The sequence below is a fragment of the Balaenoptera musculus genome, chromosome 21, assembly GCF_009873245.2.
Source record: "Balaenoptera musculus isolate JJ_BM4_2016_0621 chromosome 21, mBalMus1.pri.v3, whole genome shotgun sequence".
Lineage (NCBI taxonomy): Eukaryota > Metazoa > Chordata > Mammalia > Artiodactyla > Balaenopteridae > Balaenoptera > Balaenoptera musculus.
Window position 1 is genome coordinate 32,926,545 of NC_045805.1, and position 16,027 is coordinate 32,942,571.

Sequence of the window (16,027 nt, forward strand, 5' to 3'; positions counted from 1 at the left end):
CCTCATCCAAAAGCAAAGCCAGACACAGAGGACTTCCAGAACCAGAGGGAATTCCCAGACCTCTTTGCCTACCTTCCTGCTCAGAGGGACCGTGAGAGTTAACAAGGCGCTCAGCCTGGAAAGGCTGAGGAAGAGAACCTTGGCCCAGGAGGAGGTCACCAGCACCCCACACCCGTCCCAGAGTCAGTGGCAGGCTCTGACATCAGCAGCAGCCTGTGCCCCGATCCTGCAGTCTCCCCATACCACCTCCTCCCCGTCATAACGGCCATGATTCTCCCCAGGACAGCAATGGCAGGGCCTTGAACGTTATCTGTGTGGCCTGTCCCATGGTAACCCCTCTCCTCCCCCACCGAGAGGCACGTGTGCACGAGGGCGCACGTGGGCCAGGACGGAGGAGAAGCCTGGGGCGGCTGGCCTGCTGCCTTCCCCCCGGGCCCTCCGACCTCTTTCCACGCCGCTGGCTCAGGCTGGAGACAAACAAGAGGCCAAGGCTCTCCCTCGGGTGCCAGCTTCCCTGTGACTCTGAGAGGGCCGGAAACAAAGCCCACAAGCAGGGTTCCTAAGAGTCAGCTCCCCAGCTGCTCCCTGTAGAGGAGGAGCAGGGGCCTGCCCTGTGCCGCCGCCCGCCCCGCCGGGAGCTGAGCGCTGGGAGGGCAGGGGAACCAGCCCCACAGAAGAGACAGCGAGCACGCACACGCCGTGACACAAATCAGAACCAGGACAGCCCCTCTAGGGGGACCCACAGTAAGGGACAAGCCAGTTCCAGAAGGCTGGGTGGCCTTCACAGCTCAAGCGGGCGGCGGGCGCGGGGGCCCTGGAGGGCGGGCCGGGGCCGCCAGGCAGCCACTGCTCGGAGCGCAGCCCGGGACAGGCGTTTCTCCGGGTTGCTGGCCGCGTCTCCCTGTGCCAGCACGGCCTGAAGGGGGCGTGTGGGACTCACCGGTTCCCTATGGACACCAGGCACCCGGCCTGGCTCCAGGCAGGTCCTGTCTGTTTCGTCCTTTCTAGAGTGAGGGGGACAGCAAGAGCTGGTGGGGGGGGGCCTTCCCTCCATCTCCGTGCAGTGGTGACAGGACACGGAACTGTCTCACCTGCGGGGCAGGCCCAGGACCAGGGCCAAATTCAATGTGATTCTCTCGACCCCCGACCTTCTTGCCAGGTGAATCTGGCTCAGAAGCAACCTCAAGGTCAACCTTAAGAGGAAAAGATGTCATTGGAGACCAGCATGCAGACTGGAATGAGATCCCCCTCACTGGGCCTGGACCAGAGCGTGGGAACTGCAGAGGAGAGACTGGGCCTCTCACGAGTCCCCGTTCAGACCACAGGGCCCCCCAAAGTGGAAAGACTGGGCTGGGCACCCCAATACCCTGTCTTTTGAACCTTTCAGCTCATGCCAGGCCAGCCTATGTTACTCGGGAAAGCATGAGGAAGGGCGTGGGGCACGGCCAGGCCCAGGCCCCCTCTCTTTGTGTCTCTGGCCAGTTCCCTGCTCTGCTCTGTGAGCTGACAGGACTCAGCCCTGAGGTGTCATCCTTGCTCCAGAACTAACCCCTGAGAAGGGAACTGACCCTAAACAGGGCTTTGGTAAAGGCTGTTGATAGAAATGGATGTATCAATAATTGAACAGCTGAACACACGAAGTGTCGGGGGGCTGCAGGAGGAGCCGTGTAAAGATGGACTGAAGGTTGTTGTCCCAGACCTGCCGCCGACCAGCTGTGTGACCCTGAACAGCTCATTTCCACCGTCAGTTGAAACGCACAACGTGAGAGCTGTGACTTTTCAGTTTTGTTTGGAGACTTGGCGAGGACTGTAGCCCAGGAGCCAGCCTCCCAGCTCTGAGGAACTGCTCTGAAGTATACGTGAGTTAGGTGAAGAGGGTACGTGCGACCAAGCACGTGTCTCAGAGAAGGGTGCTGCTAGTCATGAGAAGCAGGTATCTCCTTTAATGATTTTAGTGCTTTTCTAAGTAAGGGAAGATGCAAGAGTCCGGGTTCACAAAAACTGTCTCCTGAAAATCTCTAACTATCTGAGGGCCAGTTCTGCCAGTTTTCCCAGAGCACGGAGTGCCTCATCCTGATCTTCGCCCTGAAGTCCTTTTAGGGGTAACTATAGGTCAGCGACTGCAGGGGCTGTAGAACTGGATGGTGGGCAACATTCCTCGGGTTGGCAGTACCCTCCCCTTGGTCATAGTTTTGACCAAGGTTTAGGAGGCATTTCATGACCAATTTGTCCCATGGCGCTAGGAAGGCTCATTCTTAGGTCTGGTGAGGATTTCGTTGATATAGGTCACTCAATGTGCTGTTACTGAACTGGGCCCATAACAGTCTTACTAGTCTGTTATAGTTTCCCTCTTACTGGAAACTACAGGAATAGTTTCCCTCTTACTGCTTCTTCCCATATCTAGGGTTACACTATTACAATCATTGATCTTATGTAGAACTATTTATTTGGTTAATCAAGTCACCTAGTTGTCATTATTTTCATTGGAGGGTCCTTCTGTATAGGTTGGAGAAAGTCCTTTAAATGATATATTTTCTAGTATATGTAATCTTGTTACAGGTCATGGGGCATCTGATCTTCATCCAAGGATTACTGTGATAAGCTTCAGAAACAAACTTACAATGTCCTTTTAATAATTCAATTAAACTTCACAATACTATAACAAGGAGCCAATAAAAGAAGTGAGCCTTGGGCAGTAAGTACAAACTTGGAAGACAGTTGACAACATTAGAACTTAATATCCACTAGAACTTTTTTTTTCTCTAAAATCACCTTCATTTCTACCAAATATAGCCCAATTAAGGCTAATTTGTTTGCAAAATAAACTTGGCCTGATTATTTACATAAGTGTAATTGATTATATAGGCTCTTTTAAATTGTTTTTCCTGGAACTTTTCATAAGGAATTTCAGACTGAACTTTTAAAAGGCCTCTCAAGTTGAGCCAGGAAAGCCATGCCAAGGGCTTGCCATTAGATTCCGCCACAATAACTATAGATTTGGGCGAATTCCTCTCTTCTCAAGGTCTCCAAAATACCTTGACATTCTTGCACCTGCCAGGAGTTGACCTTCCTTATTCACCTGATAAGGCTACTGGGAACCTGAAGGTTTCCATTTTCTGGTGGGATCAAGTAGAAAGAAAAGATAAATGTTTCAGTTCTGCTTACAAAGGTCTAATTTACCAAGTTGCTGTAAGTCATAATTAGCTTAAGGTTTCCTTATATCTAGAAAACAAAGATTAAAAGCCAGTAATACTTCTGACAAAAAGTCATAAAAATTATAACCATACTCATCAGTTATCAGTCATATATAACCAATCTTTTTTTAAAAATATTTATTTATTTATTTATTTTTGGCTGCGTTGGGTCTTCGTTGCTGCGCACGGGCTTTCTCTCGTTGCGGCGAGCGGGGGCTACTCTTCGTTGTGGTGTGCAGGCTTCTCATTGCAGCGGCTTCTCTTGTTGCGGAGCACGGGCTCTAGGCATGCGGGCTTCAGTAGTTGTGACACGCAGGCTCAGCAGTTGTGGCACACGGGCTTAGTTGCTCCGCGGCATGTGGGGTCTTCCCGGACCAGGGCTCAAACCCATGTCCCCTGAATTGGCAGGTGGATTCTTAACCACTGCGCCACCAGGGAAGCCCTGTAACTAATGCTTGATCTTGATCCTTTAACAGTTTTATTAAGCCATCAGGGTTTCCACTAGAATTCTTTAATTTCTTACGCAGTTCAGTGGTTAGTTCCCAATTAAGTAAGTACTTGTAAGATAAGTTCCGTATGTATTTTACATCAATCTGGCTGGGGTGTTAGTCAGAGGTTGGCTTTCTGACACCCCTTAGTTGGCCTAATTGAGGAAAGACATTTGGCCAGCCTCACACCTAGTCGCTCGGTCCAGACCATTCAGTGTCTTTCTGGAGGCAGAACTGGGCGGGGGGCACTCCCCGAGTATCTTTCAACTGGGCGTCAGGTACCTGTTATACACCACCAAATAAAACTCAGGATTATCAACCAATAATTGGGAGATCTGAGAACCAGGAGAAACTCACCCAAATTCGTCTGGACTCGCTGAGGAGGTGGATGGGAATAAAAGGCCCTTGCTGCTACCAAGGTCCTGAATCTTCACAGTGTTCAGATGGAGGAGAGAAGTTATTAGCTCTGTGCTCCTTCATGGTCAGCAAAACTGTCGACTGAAAAAAACATACAACAAGAGAGCTGTGAGTTTCAGTTTTATTTGGGGACTTACTGAGGACTATAGCCTGGGAAACAGCCTCTCAGATAGCTCTGAGGAACTGCTCTAAAGAGGGAGAGGTAAGGGGGACGCTGGCTTATGTGTGATTTAGGTGAAGGGTACCTGCACTCAAGCACACATTTTGGTAGAAGGTTGCTCCTGGTCACAAGCGACGAGTTTCTCCGTTCATGATTTTAGTGCTTTTCTAAGTATAAGATGTAAGAATCCAGATTCATAAAAACTTTCTAAAATATTATAATATTGATAACTGTCTAAAGGCTTACTTTGCCTGTTTTCCCAGAGCACAGCGTGCCTCATCCTAATTGTCTTCCTGAATTCCTTCCAGGGTGTACTGTAGGTCAGCGACCGCAGGGGTGATGACTTGATTCTTGTAGAACCGGGTGGGAGCGCCGTTCCTCCCGAGACTTCAGGCCCCTCACCCTGGGGCTGGGTGGCCTCTGTCAGCTCTGCCTGCCTGTCCCCTATCAGAAGCCCTGGGTGCTCTCCCAGGGCAGAGCTTCTCAAAGCCTAGTGTACAGTTCACAGAATACCTTCATGGCAATCACCTGGGAATTTTTTTTTAAATACAGGTTTCAGAGGTTTCAGGTTTCTCAATTCTAGACTTGTTAAATCTGGAATTTCTGAGCATGAGGGCTACAAAGCTGCATTTTAAACAGCTTGCTGCTTGAGAACCACTGTCACATGTGCATACTTTTTTCTAAATTGCCTTGACCTCTGCTGCTCCTTTTTTTTCTCTCCCCTCCATCCACCCCGTCAGGCAGCAGCCTCCCAAGCCCTTTCCCCACCCCCGCCCGCACTCCCTGCAAATGGCCAAAGGCTCCTTGTGAGGCAATCCCTCTATCCTTGGTGCCTTCCTTTACACTATGAGTGATGGCTTTTTTATCTCCTGATGATGAAACACAGCCTTCGGCTGGAGGCATTTAAGGCGCAGGACGCACGGTCCGGCCGCGGCTGCAGGACCCAGAGGCCAACCCTGACAGGCCCAGGAGGAGAGGAGCAGAGGCCAGAAGCACCACCGCCAGCCTCCACGCCTGCCCCCACCGCCAGGGAACCATGCTCCTCGCCACGTTCAAGCTGTGCGCCGGGAGCTCCTACAGACACATGCGCAACATGAAGGGTGAGCTCCTGGGCCCCCCTGTCCGGGTGACCAGGAGCCCGCAGGCAATGTCTAGTGGGGAAAGTGTGCGCCTGGGGGGGGGAGGGACAGGCCACTCAAGTCCCAGGGGTGCTGCTCAGTGGGGGAGCCTGTGCAAGCCTTTCCCCCTACCCCATACCTCAGTGTCCCCCGCGCTGAAGAACGGAGCTGGATGCGAAGGTTCCTGGGTGCCTTCCAGACTCTGTCATCCCCAGCCTCCCCTCCAGGGCTCCGAGCTGTCTTGGCTTCTTCCTGACTCTGCCTTTCTCTGGGATGGGTACCAAGGGTGCCAGGGAAGTCTGAGCCGCAGTGACTCTGGGAAGCTGTGTTGGCAAGCCTGAGGCAGGGCAGGCGGGAGACGGGGAGAAGGACAAGAAAGGGGAGTAAGACAGCCGAGGAGCACATAGAGAGGGAAGGTGGGTGAGGTGGGGAGTCTCGTTGTCATCAGTCAGGAGGCAGAAACCAGGGTCACTGGAGTCAATTCCCTGCTGTCGCTGAAGGGACCACAAACCTAAGCAAGTCCTTTCTAATTACACTGGGTTCAAGTGGCCACTGTTTAGATGGAAGCCGCACTTGGAAGACCTGTACCCGGCGTGGGGCTCTTCTCTCTAGATCAGCGGGAACCCCCGGGCACACGGAGCAGTTACTCACGCAGAAACCACACAGACCTCAGGGGACTGGTGGCTGTAATTCCCCTTCTGTAGCAGGATAGGTTGTTCAAAGCTTCTCTCCCTTTCAAGAAGGAAACCAGCAAGCTTGAGTGTGGCCCCCGCCTCCAGGCCCGGCCAGCCCAGAAGGCAGGCTGGTTTCTGGGCCCTGGAGGTATTCCTGATCAAGTCACTTTCTGCCCCAGGCCAGCTTCCTCCTCTGTGATGAGATGAAGGGGTGGAACGTTCTCTAAGGGGCTTTTCTGCTCCTAAGCGACAGTTTCCCTCCCTTCCCTGCAGGGCTGAGGCACCAGGCTGTGCTGGCCATCGGCCAGGAGCTGAACCGGAGGGCCCCGGGGGGCCCGACCCCAGCTGCCTGGATTAACCAGGTTCGGCGTCGCGGCTCCCTGCTCGGTAAGTGCTGAGGCTTCTGGGCTTCTACCAGCGGCGGGGAGCTCCGGGCGGGGGGGGGGGGGGCAAAGGATGTGCATGTGGCTCTGGTCCCTCCCCCCGCATCCCCCAGCCGTCCTCACTCACTTTGATGGGAATGGCGTTGCTCATGGCGAGACCCCCTCCCTGTCCCCCGTGTCTAACTTAACCTGCAGGCTGGACCATATGGCTTTGGTCCGGGCTCTTCAGAGATGAAAGGGGTGAAAGCTCGTGGGAGGCTAGGAAGCTCAGCCTCTCCGTGGCTTTGTGTCCAGGTTCTCAGCTGGAAGACACGCTCTACAGCGACCATGAACTGGCCTATATCCAGCAGGGAGAGGAGGCCATGCAGAGGGCCCTGGGCATCCTCAGTGACCAGGAGGGCTGGAAGAAGGAGAGCCAGCAGGTAAGGGTGGGTGCGGAGGAACCCACAGCTCCTCGCTCTTGCGGGCCATCTGCTCAAGGCCAGCTGGGGTCTCTACTCCTCTCAGAAGTCCGGCCTTGTGCAACAGTCTACTGGGCAGCAAGCAGTTTGAGAATTCTCCTTTCCCAAGAATATATCCCCAGATACCCCTTTCCTCCAACAAAGATGTCCTGGAGACTCACGTTTGAGAAATGTTGTTCCTGCATCCTTAGCTACCCTCCAAATGCACTGTACACCCATTCAGACCATGCAAAACGGGGACTCCAGGGGCGGCAGAGGCCTCATCCCCACTGGGTCAGAGTTCCAGTGCTGAAGCGCAGTGCCTGTGCTGTTAGCCCGCCTTATGGCTGACCTCGCAGGGGTGACCTGGGCTCACTCGCAACAGGGCTGCACTGGGATACAGGCGGCCCAAGGCCCTCTGGGGTGCTCTGCTCCTGACCACTGCCCCTTCACTGGGAGCTGGGAACAAGGCGTGTGTTAAAGGCCAACAGCTCTACCGAGACTTTGGTGGCTTTATCTTCACCAAAAGCTCACATGCTGCCCATTGGCCAAAGTTCAGGTGAGATCTTTCCTTCTCCAAGTTCTCAAAGTTAAGAGACTACAAGTTTGCGAGTTGGGAAATCTGGGAGCTAGGCCCAGCAATGCTCTTAGCTAAGGGTCCTGGGGCATCTCACTGACCTTCTCTGGCCCTACATCCCTCTGGTGTAAAATGAGGGATTGGACTTTTAAAAAAACCTGTGTGGGAAATTAGCTGGTTGTAAACCACATTCCCTGCTCCCAGGTGCGTCTCTCTCAGGATCTTTGAGCTTCTGAAGTCAAGTAAGGGCCTTCTCAGGTGGCACTTACCCACACCCATCAACATTTACACCCAAGAAAAAAGGGCCCAGGGAACAGGCAGGTTACCTCCCCAGTCCTCAGCAGACATACGAGGCAGGCGGCAGGAAAGATGACCTCCTCTACCTTAATCAGAGATGGTTCCAGGCTTACTCAGGCTTAGCCTAGAGTTCCCCTGGCTGTTCCCCTCCTGCCTTGCCCGGCACTGTCTACGTGTCCTCGGCCAGGAATATTTTTTTCTAACCTTTCCCTTGGGGCTCCTCTCTTCCCTGCCGATAGGCGAATGGGGACGAAGTGTTGAGTAAAGTGATCCCAGACGTGGGCAAGGTGTTCCGGCTGGAGGTGGTAGTGGACCAGCCCATGGAGAGGCTTTACGAAGAGCTCGTGGAGCACATGGAGGCCATGGGCGAGTGGAACCCGAATGTCAAGGAGATCAAGGTGGGGAGGCCCAGGCGGAAGGATGGCCACAGCAGTCGGGAGGGGGCTGTGAGCTGCGGTGTGCCTCGGCCCCCCACCTGGCTGAGTAGTGACTCTGGTTCTCTGTGGCCTGGCAGGTCCTGCAGAAGATTGGAAAAGACACAGTCATCACTCACGAGTTGGCCGCAGAGGCGGCAGGAAACCTTGTGGGGCCCCGAGACTTCGTGAGTGTGCGCTGTACCAAGCGCCGGGGCTCCATGTGTGTGCTGGCTGGCATGGCCACACACTACGGGGAGATGCCCGAGCAGAAGGGCGTCATCAGGTAACACTGGCAGCAGCCTCAAAAGCTCCCTTTTCTAACACAGGCTGGGGACATGCACCTGTCAAGTGCGTGATGCATCCCCAGCTCTAAGAAACCCATCCTTGGCTCCTACCCTCAGCTTCCTTTCACAGAGGAAGTCTCATTTTCCATCGCAGCGGGGGGAAGACAAGACTGGCCACACTTACATAACCAGTTTGTCCTGACCCTCCCAGCAAGTTTAAGAACCTTAGTAATTTTCTAAAACAAGAAGTAGGGCTGATGGGACGAAGTGAGAGAGTGGCATGGACATATATACACTACCAAATGTAAAACAGATAGCTAGTGGGAAGCAGCCGCATAGCACAGGGAGATCAGCTCGGTGCTCTGTGACCACCTAGAGGGGTGGGATAGGGAGGGTGGGAGGGAGACGCAAGAGGGAGGGGATATGGGGATATAAGTATACGTATAGCTGATTCACTTTGTTATCCAGCAGAAACTAACACAACAATGTAAGGCAATTATACTCCAATAAGATGTTAAAAAAAAAAAAAAAAAAGAAGTAGGGCTGAGGTTTAGCTGGTATGCTCAGGTCCCACTGTAATGTTGATTAAAACAGAACCATACCACGTAGAACAAGGTTGCTACCTGAGTCCTCCCAGGGGCCCCAGCACCACCCTGGACCCTCTTCCTTGGACCCTCCCCGTCATCCAGCGACTAAAAGGCACCGCAGGAGGCCTCCAGGCTTCAGCTCCAGCTCCAATCAGCATTTGTTCTGATAAGCTGGTAACCGTGCCAACTGTTAAATGTCACCCTTGGCAAAGGACACTTCTCTGATGAGATTTGGGAAGACTAGTCAGTGTTCGAGAACTCAGCCTTGTCCTCCTGACCTGACGTGTCTTCACCCGGCAGAGCTGAGCACGGCCCCACCTGCATGGTGCTCCATCCCCTGGCTGGAAGCCCCTCAAAGACCAAACTCACCTGGCTGCTCAACATCGACCTCAAGGTAAGGGGCGGGGGGCGGGGGGCGGCTCGGGACAGGCGGCGGTGAGCAAAGTAAGCTCTTACGGCTCCCACATCATCCCGCACACACCTGGAAAGAGCCTCCACTTTGAGGGAACTGGACCGTTGCAGAGGGGACACTGGAGTGATGGCCTAACTGCTATTCCACCACCTCAGAAGCCTGCACTGGCTCCCTCTTACTTCTCATATCAAATTTCAATTCTGTAGTTATTTTTAGAAAGAAGGAAACTTAGGCCCAAGAAGGTATGGTAGCTAGCTCAGGGTCACACCGCTGGGAAGACAGGGCTGAAATCTGTCTGGACAGCAAATCCAGCGCTTCTGACACGGTCATGACAGCAGGGCAGTAATGCAGTCCTCCAGCCCCTGACCCTGATCAACTGAACGGGGGCACGTACCAACAGAGCTAGAAGGCCAAGCCTAGGCAACCCACCAGGTGTGTGATCGGGCATGGCAGTGTCTAGAGCGGAATGTCACCCACAAGATGGCCAAATTCTTCTACCTTCAACTCTAGGGATGGCTGCCAAAGACTATCATCAACCAGGTCCTCTCGCAGACCCAGGTGGATTTTGCCAACCACCTGCGCAAGCGCCTGGAGTCCCGCCCCGCTCTTGAAGCCAGGTGTTGAAGACCAGCCTGCTGCTGCTAACGGCTCCCAGCTGAGCACGCTTGCAGGCTCACGAGGAGGTCTCTGCTGGAAGCCTACAAGTCTGTTAAAGATCTTCATCCAGGGACAGTGGGATGGGATGGTGGTGCATTTCCAATATGATACTAGAACTCAGATGGGTAACATTTTAGTACCAAGAAAGTGGGGACAAGGCTCTTTTAACTTCATTCACTGATTAGTTGTAAAATGAAGCCTAGGAGTCCCAAAATATTTGTAAAACTTTTTTTTCTGGGTCCTTACTTGTCTACCTAGAAACATCTTTAACATGCTACCAGTTAACGAACGCAGGGTGCAGAGGGTGCAAAATACAAGGATTAGGGCCGCATGCTCGATGAGCTCGAGAGCGCCGTTCCCTGTGGGCCACATGTGCAGACACAGCAGGTCTTACACAGGGCCTCCTGAAACCCTCTGCTCCTCCACCAAGATGGCAGAGAACTGCGCCAAAGAACAAGCAACTCCCACAGCAGATACTGTCCGGAACTCTAGTTCAAGTTATCTTAATGAAAAAATACAACACTAATTATCAGACTTATTCCCCTACTTCTTCCATGAGCAGTAGTCAGAATAAAGAATCGTAACTAACACAAAAACTTTAGTCTGTACCTGTTTTAAAATTCTACTCTTAAAATCCATGCTAGCAAATTGCAACTTCATACTAAAGGAGTCATGGATGAAGACTTTAATTAGTTAAACTAAGTCCCCTACCTCATTCAAAGGAAAAACTCCAGGGGACTTAGGTCATTCAATCATGGAGGATCTGTCACCAGAATCTTTCATAAAAATTTAATTTACAGGATAAGCACAAGACTAAATCAGTTCTTAAAAGAACTTTATAGCTGGTAGCTGATTAACGGGCATTGGAAGATGAAGATTATGACTGAAGATTTTTATTTACCTAATTAAAAGGATAGAACCAAAGGCGAGTGACAGAATGGTATTACTAAGATAAAATCAAACAAAAGCAAATTTTATTACTTTCCCATTAGTGATTGTTTAGACCTAAAAAGGGAGCTGAATCTTTAGTTTGGAGTCTATTACATTTCCTCTTAGCTTGACTCGGGGCTGCCAATTTCTCTGCTTTAACAGGTCAATGTTTTACTATTTTGGAGGAGATGGCTGGAAGAAGGGGTGATAGGGTGACAGCAAAATCCCTTTCCAAGATTCAGAGAATTGGTGCTTAAAAAAATGTAAGTTGAGATGGGGTTATTTGGCTAAAATGTATAAGTAGGATGAAAACCTAACCATTATCACTTGAAGCTTTTCCATTCCATAATCACTTGAAGCTCTTCCATTCCAGTGCTAACAGCATTGATGATTTACACCATTTGGAATTAGAATTCTAGCTTATTTATTAAACAAATGAGCAGTAGCAGGAATGCTGTTATAATTTATTGAGGTACTGAGAATTTACAACTGATAGAGATATTTATTAATATTTATTCTGATTGTTTCTTAGTAGTCTATTTTTGGCATAGATGAAATTATGTTTATCCAGCCAGGAGCTTCAGAGTGAGATGGGATAATTGTAAAAGTGTTTCCAGAACAGAATTATCATCTACTCCCAGCTAAGAGGAAGGGTTACTTGTTGAAAGATGTGTAGAGCAACATATGCTCCGGTTTCAAGAGAACAGGCTGAGAGTAAAGAAATGGGCTTTCAACACACACCATGGTTTTGAGTTTGATTATAATTTGCCTTTTTCAAACTATGCAACTGTGTCTTTGAGGTACCTGGGGAGATATTTTCTCACTTGTTTAATTTTACACTGGAATAAAATGAATTGTCAGTGATGATCTGCTTACAGAAACCATTTTATATAGGACTATAAGAAGAGTGGGTATTCTTTGAGCCCTTCAAATGAATCTAATCAAAACACACACACAGAATACGCAGTATAAACAGGCAAAAATCATTATTTCTGTAACCTCCAATTTATGAAAGCGAAATGCACAAACCCCTAATTTGATCATTTAAATGGAGAGTGGGTGCATAACTTACATGTGTGGTAATTCATGCTACAAAGAATTCATCTCCAGCTTCCTCTAGATAACACCATCCTCGTTTACTTAGAGTTCTTCAAACCCTGATGATCCAGAAGCTTTATAACCAAGTCTGCTCCATAAGACCACGAATGAATAGACCTCAGCCTGATTCTGTTGGGTTTCCTGTTAAGAGAGGTGGAATGACCGAAACAAAGACCCTGGGTCTGGGTGATTCATTAGGAGACAAATACATTAGTCAAAGCTTCTGTGTTAAGATACCAACAGTCACTTGAAATTTGGGAAATTAAACAGGCATAATATATGGGGATCCTTGGCAACATATTACCGGACTCTTGGTGAACCACTCTATTAACCTAGGTAGGAAGTTACACGCAGGGAAGTCTGGAGCAATCCTGGGAGGACTGCATTGCCACTGATTAAAAGGGGGACAGGGAAGCACTCAGGGACCCTGGGGAAGGCTCATTCTTACATTCTAGTTTTTAGTCTTCTGAAAACTGTCCTTTAATCATCATGTATTACAAAGGAAGATAAGCAAGGCAGGAAGATAACCTGCACAGATCAACACACAAGTTCAAAGGGAAGAGCTGGAGGGAGACCATTTACCCTTTTAAGTTCCTGTTCACCTTTTTAAAAAAAAAAATATTTATTTAGGACTTCCCTGGTGGCGCAGTGGTTAAGAATCCTCCTGCCAATGCAGGGGACACGGGTTCGAGCCCTGGTCCAGGAAGATCCCACATGCCACGGAGCAACTAAGCCCGTGCACCACAACTACTGAGCCTGCACTCTAGAACCCGTGAGCCACAACTGCTGAGCCTGCGTGCCACAACTACTGAAGCCCACGCACCTAGAGCCTGTGCTCCGAAACAAGAGAAGCCACCGCAATGAGAAGCCCGCACCCTGCAACGAAGAGTAGCCCCCGCTCGCCGCAACTAGAGAAAGCCCACGTGCAGCAACAAAGACCCAACGCAGGCAAAAATAAATAAATAAATAAATTAATTAATTTTTTAAAATTTATTTATTTATTTATTTATTTGGCTGTGCCGGGTCTTAGCTGTGGCACGTGGGATCTTTAGTTGCGGCATGTGGGATCTAGTTCCCTGACCAGGGATCGAACCTGGGCCTCCTGCATTGGAAGCGCAGAGCCTTAGCCATTGGACCCCCAGGGAAGTGCCCCCTGTTCACCTTCTTGAGAGTCGGGTTTCACAGGATAAGAGGGGGTGGTCAAATTGGCTGGAGGGAACGAACAACGGGGGAGGGTGGAGATAGAAACCTGTCTCTCCTCCAAGGCTGGCTCCCCTTCCTCAGAGTGCCTTACTGTTCCGACACTGTCGCCACATGGACCCCAACCTGAAAGGGAAGCAAAGTGCCACACACACTCGAAGACAAGTTTTATTTGGGAAGAGTTTCTAATTGTTAAAGCTGCAAGCAAGTTCCCTTCACAAGTATAGTTCTACAGACCTAGTAGTTTCAGAGATCCCAGTGTTCAAAGGTACACCTCAAAATTAATAACAAAAACACACCCACGGCGAAAGGAAAGAGCTGTTAAACTGGTTTGGAATGTACAGCCATGGATTTCAGCTGTTCTCAGAAACAGGCCCACCACTTCCTTGGGAACCAGGCGGGATGGAAGCAATGCCCGCAGAAGGACATGTCTTTAAACATGTTAGCTACTTGGGCAAGGTTACCCACTCCTTAGAAAACACAGTAAGCAGCAAGTCTCAGCTGGTGGGGTACATGGCACAGGCCCAGTTCACGGGGCGCTTATGGGATCCCAGGGTCGGCAGCTGTTGGGAATGGCACACGAAGTAAAAGCCATGATAGAAGGGGGAGTGCTGAAGGGCAGGGAGTCTCTCTCAGACCCACCCGGCCTCTAATTTGCTACAGCAGAGGCCGTGTTCTGCAGTATCTTCGGGAAAACATTTGCCACAGTTAAAAAACAAAAACAAAACCCGCTCATATTATTCCCCAGGAAGTCCGTGTCTGCAAAGAAAAGGGGACTTGGTCAGGGTTCCCACGGGGGACTCCGCCTCCCATCCACTTCTGTTTCCACGTGATACAAGACGTCAGCCAGAGTGTGTTCCACCACAGCGCCCCAGCCCATGTCACTCATCTGCGGGAGGAACAAGGAACAGAGAGGGGAGGTGAGACTGGAGGAAGTGCAGCAAGAAGCCTGAGGATGCACGCAGACACGTTCAACGTTACTCACAGGGCGGTACATGAGGTCCTTTGGAGGATACTTGAAGCATGGTCCAAAGTTAATGGAGACCTGGGATAAATTCAATCCAAGCAGACATGAAGAAACAAAAGAAGAAAGTAGTGAACACCTTCACGTGACATGGGAAATTTCTCGCTTTAAATGTAGCTGTGATATTCACGGTATAACTGAAACAAATGATACACATTAATACTGCTAAAAGTGGTCAATATACATTAGCCATCAAGAATTAGGTAAATAAAATAAACTTGTGCTGATTCCTGTCTATAACCTAAAGATTTCCTTATATTACTTCAATGGGGGCTACTGACAGAGTAAGAGGACATGGAAACTTCCAGGCACTGCCTTTTCAAATAGTTTGGTTTTTTTAGCTGGTAGGCTCTAATGATAGTCCCTTCATGCTGGATCATATTTTTTAAAAAATCACTATAAGCAACAGTTACTAATGATGGTAGGTTATCACAACACATAACACCAAATTGATTTATGCGTGTAAATACTTTAGATCCTTTACACTGAACAACAGTGGCCACACAGCACATCCAAAGGAAAGGTATGGGGCTTTACAATAACTGCATGATCTTTATCTGTCCAAGCAGATACTTCCTGGAGGACCCACATGTTTTTGGAACAAGCAGTAACAGGAGGAATACGCTCCCATCCCACTCCTAGGCCTTTCAGATTTCCTTCTAGAATCCCATCTATGGCTCTTTCACCACAGCCGTCCACCTATCTCCCTCAAGTTGTGTTCACAGGATGAACAGGCGATACGTACCGTGCAGCTCTTGTACAGCGAGATGGCCGGAAAGTAAACCCCCTCAAAAATATCTTTGTAAGCCACACCTTGATTGACACCATTTTTATAAAAAATTATCTGAAACAAAAACCACGGTTTTACTTCAGAATTTTTAAAAAGAACAAACTGAAAAAGAACTCCGTTGGAGAACCCTTTATTAGCAGTATGGTGGCAGCACTTGAAGAAATCCTAAGAATAGCATGTAGCTTGTGTAATAGCAATAGCTGACATTTATATAATACCTTAGATTTTTCAGAGCCTATCTACATGCACTATTCCAGCTGGTCCTCAGGTTTTTTTTTTTTTTTTTTGAGGTGCAATGGTGCTTTTTTTTTTTTTTTCTTGGTCCTCAGGTTTATTTGCTTTCTGAATTCCGATTATACCAAAAGTTCCACTGTTTATTAAATTATAAAAAGGTAACGATCCCTTGGAACTAACCCTTTGAGCTCATTATCTGTCCCTTCCTTCAGAGTCCTCACTTCTGCATTTCTACTTGAAAATCTCGCAGGATCTTCTGTCAAAGTCTCTGAATCCTCATTTCTTTGTCCTTTCTCTCTCGAAACTATCCTGAATATTCTCTTAACCACTATGGATGGACTTCAGAAAAGGCTCCTTTTTCTGAAGTAACTTTCTCTACCTCTTCTTCCCAGCAAGAGCTATCTTCTGCCTGGCTGTATTTTCTGGCTGTATTATCTCCTTAGCTCAATTAACTGTTTCCCTTTACTACTTTTTCTCTAAAGACAATCGGAATCCTAGTTTATTTCTCCTACATTTGCTTCTATTACTGATGCAGGTGGCTTCACAGCATTTTTATGGAAAAATGTTTCCAGCTCAGAACTTTCTTCCATCCCTTCCCCTTCTATTTTGGGCCCTTGTGGTTGGTCCAGATGCACCAGCCCTTCTTT

General features: G+C 49.3%; 2 protein-coding genes across 5 annotated transcripts in view; one reads left to right on the forward strand and one right to left on the reverse strand.

Annotated features, from left to right (window-relative positions):
* The first annotated feature begins 4,513 nt into the window (after positions 1–4,513).
* Positions 4,514–12,795, forward strand: STAR (steroidogenic acute regulatory protein). The gene is made up of 7 exons (XM_036838746.1): positions 4,514–5,359; positions 6,325–6,438; positions 6,729–6,856; positions 7,988–8,146; positions 8,263–8,447; positions 9,336–9,429; positions 9,958–12,795. The coding sequence occupies exons 1-7, from the start codon at positions 5,296–5,298 to the stop codon at positions 10,069–10,071; spliced, it is 858 nt and encodes a 285-aa protein (XP_036694641.1). The 5' UTR covers positions 4,514–5,295; the 3' UTR covers positions 10,072–12,795.
* Positions 12,796–13,463: 668 nt separating this feature from the next.
* ASH2L (ASH2 like, histone lysine methyltransferase complex subunit) overlaps positions 13,464–16,027 on the reverse strand; it is a 38,031-nt gene continuing 35,467 nt past the window's right edge. For all 4 annotated transcript variants that reach the window (XM_036838744.1, XM_036838742.1, XM_036838743.1 and 1 more), the window contains 3 exons: positions 15,102–15,200; positions 14,318–14,377; positions 13,464–14,221 (listed from right to left, as the gene is read on the reverse strand). In XM_036838744.1, coding sequence (XP_036694639.1) covers positions 14,114–14,221; positions 14,318–14,377; positions 15,102–15,200 — 267 coding nt within the window. In that variant the 3' untranslated portion in view covers positions 13,464–14,113. The remainder of the gene's footprint in view (positions 14,222–14,317; positions 14,378–15,101; positions 15,201–16,027) is intronic.

What these genes read in the sequence shown, in the direction of transcription:
- STAR (XM_036838746.1), top strand. Translation starts at nt 5,296, where the DNA reads ATGCTCCTCGCCACGTTCAAGCTGTGCGCCGGGAGCTCCTACAGACAC. An exon ending in CGAATGTCAAGGAGATCAAG is followed by an intron (nt 8,147 to 8,262) that starts GTGGGGAGGCCC and finishes GTGGCCTGGCAG; the next exon opens with GTCCTGCAGAAGATTGGAAA. An exon ending in GAGCAGAAGGGCGTCATCAG is followed by an intron (nt 8,448 to 9,335) that starts GTAACACTGGCA and finishes TTCACCCGGCAG; the next exon opens with AGCTGAGCACGGCCCCACCT.